This window comes from Charadrius vociferus, unplaced genomic scaffold (assembly GCF_000708025.1).
Source record: "Charadrius vociferus isolate BGI_N301 unplaced genomic scaffold, ASM70802v2 scaffold332, whole genome shotgun sequence".
Taxonomy (NCBI): Eukaryota; Metazoa; Chordata; class Aves; order Charadriiformes; family Charadriidae; genus Charadrius; species Charadrius vociferus.
The window spans coordinates 3,933,223-3,934,892 of record NW_009647418.1 but is presented as its reverse complement, the minus strand read 5'-3'; the positions used below and the strand labels follow the sequence as shown (position 1 = coordinate 3,934,892).

Here is a 1,670-nt window from a genome sequence, read left to right as displayed (position 1 = left end):
GCGGGGGCTACCTCTGTGGGGACACGCTGTCCATTCCCTCCCTGTGGCAGAGACACCGACAATCAATTTGATCCTTTGCAATTTGGATACGTATAATTACGACACTAAATCACATCAAAATTCACCCGGCGTGATGATGATGATGAAGCTGTTGACCTGCACACACCCCCCTAGTCCCCCGGTACCTTCTCAGTGCAGAAGTCCACGCATTTGTCCACCGACATGTTGAGCATGAGCTGGCTGACGGGCAGGGCGATGGAGACGTTGTCCGGCCGGCGGAAACACCCCCGAAATATTGCGCTGCCGTCTGCGAGGGAGAGAGGCCACCGCGGCGCTGAGAGTGATGCCGGCCCGGCCGCCAGGAGCAGCGGCTGCATCCCAAATAATGATGCCACTGCCAACCCGCACGCCCCAACCTCGGGAGCCTCTGCGTGCCCCGGTGTCCCCATCCCCGTCCTCCACCGCTCCTCTCCAGCCGCCCATCGGCACAGCGGCTGCTTTTCTCCAGCTCTCCTCACCCTCCGGCCACGAAGCCACGTTTAACAAGCTCGCCCGGCTGCTTACGCTGCAAAACGAGAGCAGAAGCTCCCGGCAGCAAAGTCAGATTTAATTTTTTCCTCCCTATTTTTATCAGCTCAGTGATCCCAGTGCGGTGGGGGGGATGGAGCCAGTGAGGAGAGCAGGGCCGGGGCTGGTCCCCTTCCCCGGCATCGGTGCCCTGAGGGTTCCCATCCCAGGTCCTCGCGTGCCGCTACATGTCACCCAGCACCCTCGGCCCCTCTCCGGGGCTGCTCCTCCACCGGGTGACTCACGGTGGGAGCTCTGAACGCCACCACCCTCTTTCCCATTGCTTGGGGACAAGGAAAAAAAAGCAACAAATGTGGGTAATTATAGTGCTGCCTAATTGGGAGCATCCTTGGCTCCTTCTGGAGCTCCCGCACATCCTTCATCCAGCAGCCAGCTCCATCGGCAGCACACATGGAACATGATGACGACCCTGTTTGGCCACCAGGAAAGGGATCTTCATCCAAAGTCTCCCAAAATACTCAGATACTGTGTTCAGTTTTGGGCCCCTCACGACAAGGACGTTGAGGTGTTGGAGCGTGTCCAGAGAAGGGCAAGGGAGCTGGTGAGGGGTCTGGAGGACACATCTGATGAGGAGCGGCTGAGGGACCTGGGGGTGTTCAGCCTGGAGAAGAGGAGGCTGAGGGGAGACCTTCTCGCTCTCTACAGCTCCCTGACAGGAGGCTGGAGCAAGGGAGATGCTGACCTCTTCTCCCAAGTAACAAGAGATAGGACAAGAGGAAATGGCCTCAAGTTGCACCAGGAGAGGTTTAGGATGGATATTAGAAAAAAATTCTTCACCGAAAGGGTTGTTAAGCATTGGAAGAGGCTGCCCAGGGAAGAGGTGGAGGCACCATCCCCAGAGGGATTTAAAAGACGGGCAGATGTGGCGCTGAGGGACGTGGGTTAGTGGTGGACTGGGCAGTGCTGGGGTAACGGTTGGACTCAATGATCTTCAAGGTCTTTTCAACCTGAATGATTCTGTCATGCCCTGAATTCCTGGTGGGGTCCTTGGGGCTCCCCACCCCACCCAGCCCCAGTCGGTGGCCATCCCTGCTGGGGGATCCTTATGGTTCGCAGGAGCAAAACTACCCCATCCATAGACC

General features: G+C 57.8%; 1 protein-coding gene across 1 annotated transcript in view; it reads right to left on the bottom strand.

Annotated features, from left to right (window-relative positions):
• WSCD2 (WSC domain containing 2) overlaps positions 1–1,670 on the bottom strand; it is a 19,685-nt gene that overhangs the window by 8,635 nt on the left and 9,380 nt on the right. Inside the window, exon 6 of the mRNA XM_009880369.1 lies at positions 186–307. Within this exon, the coding sequence (XP_009878671.1) occupies positions 186–307 (122 nt within the window). The remainder of the gene's footprint in view (positions 1–185; positions 308–1,670) is intronic.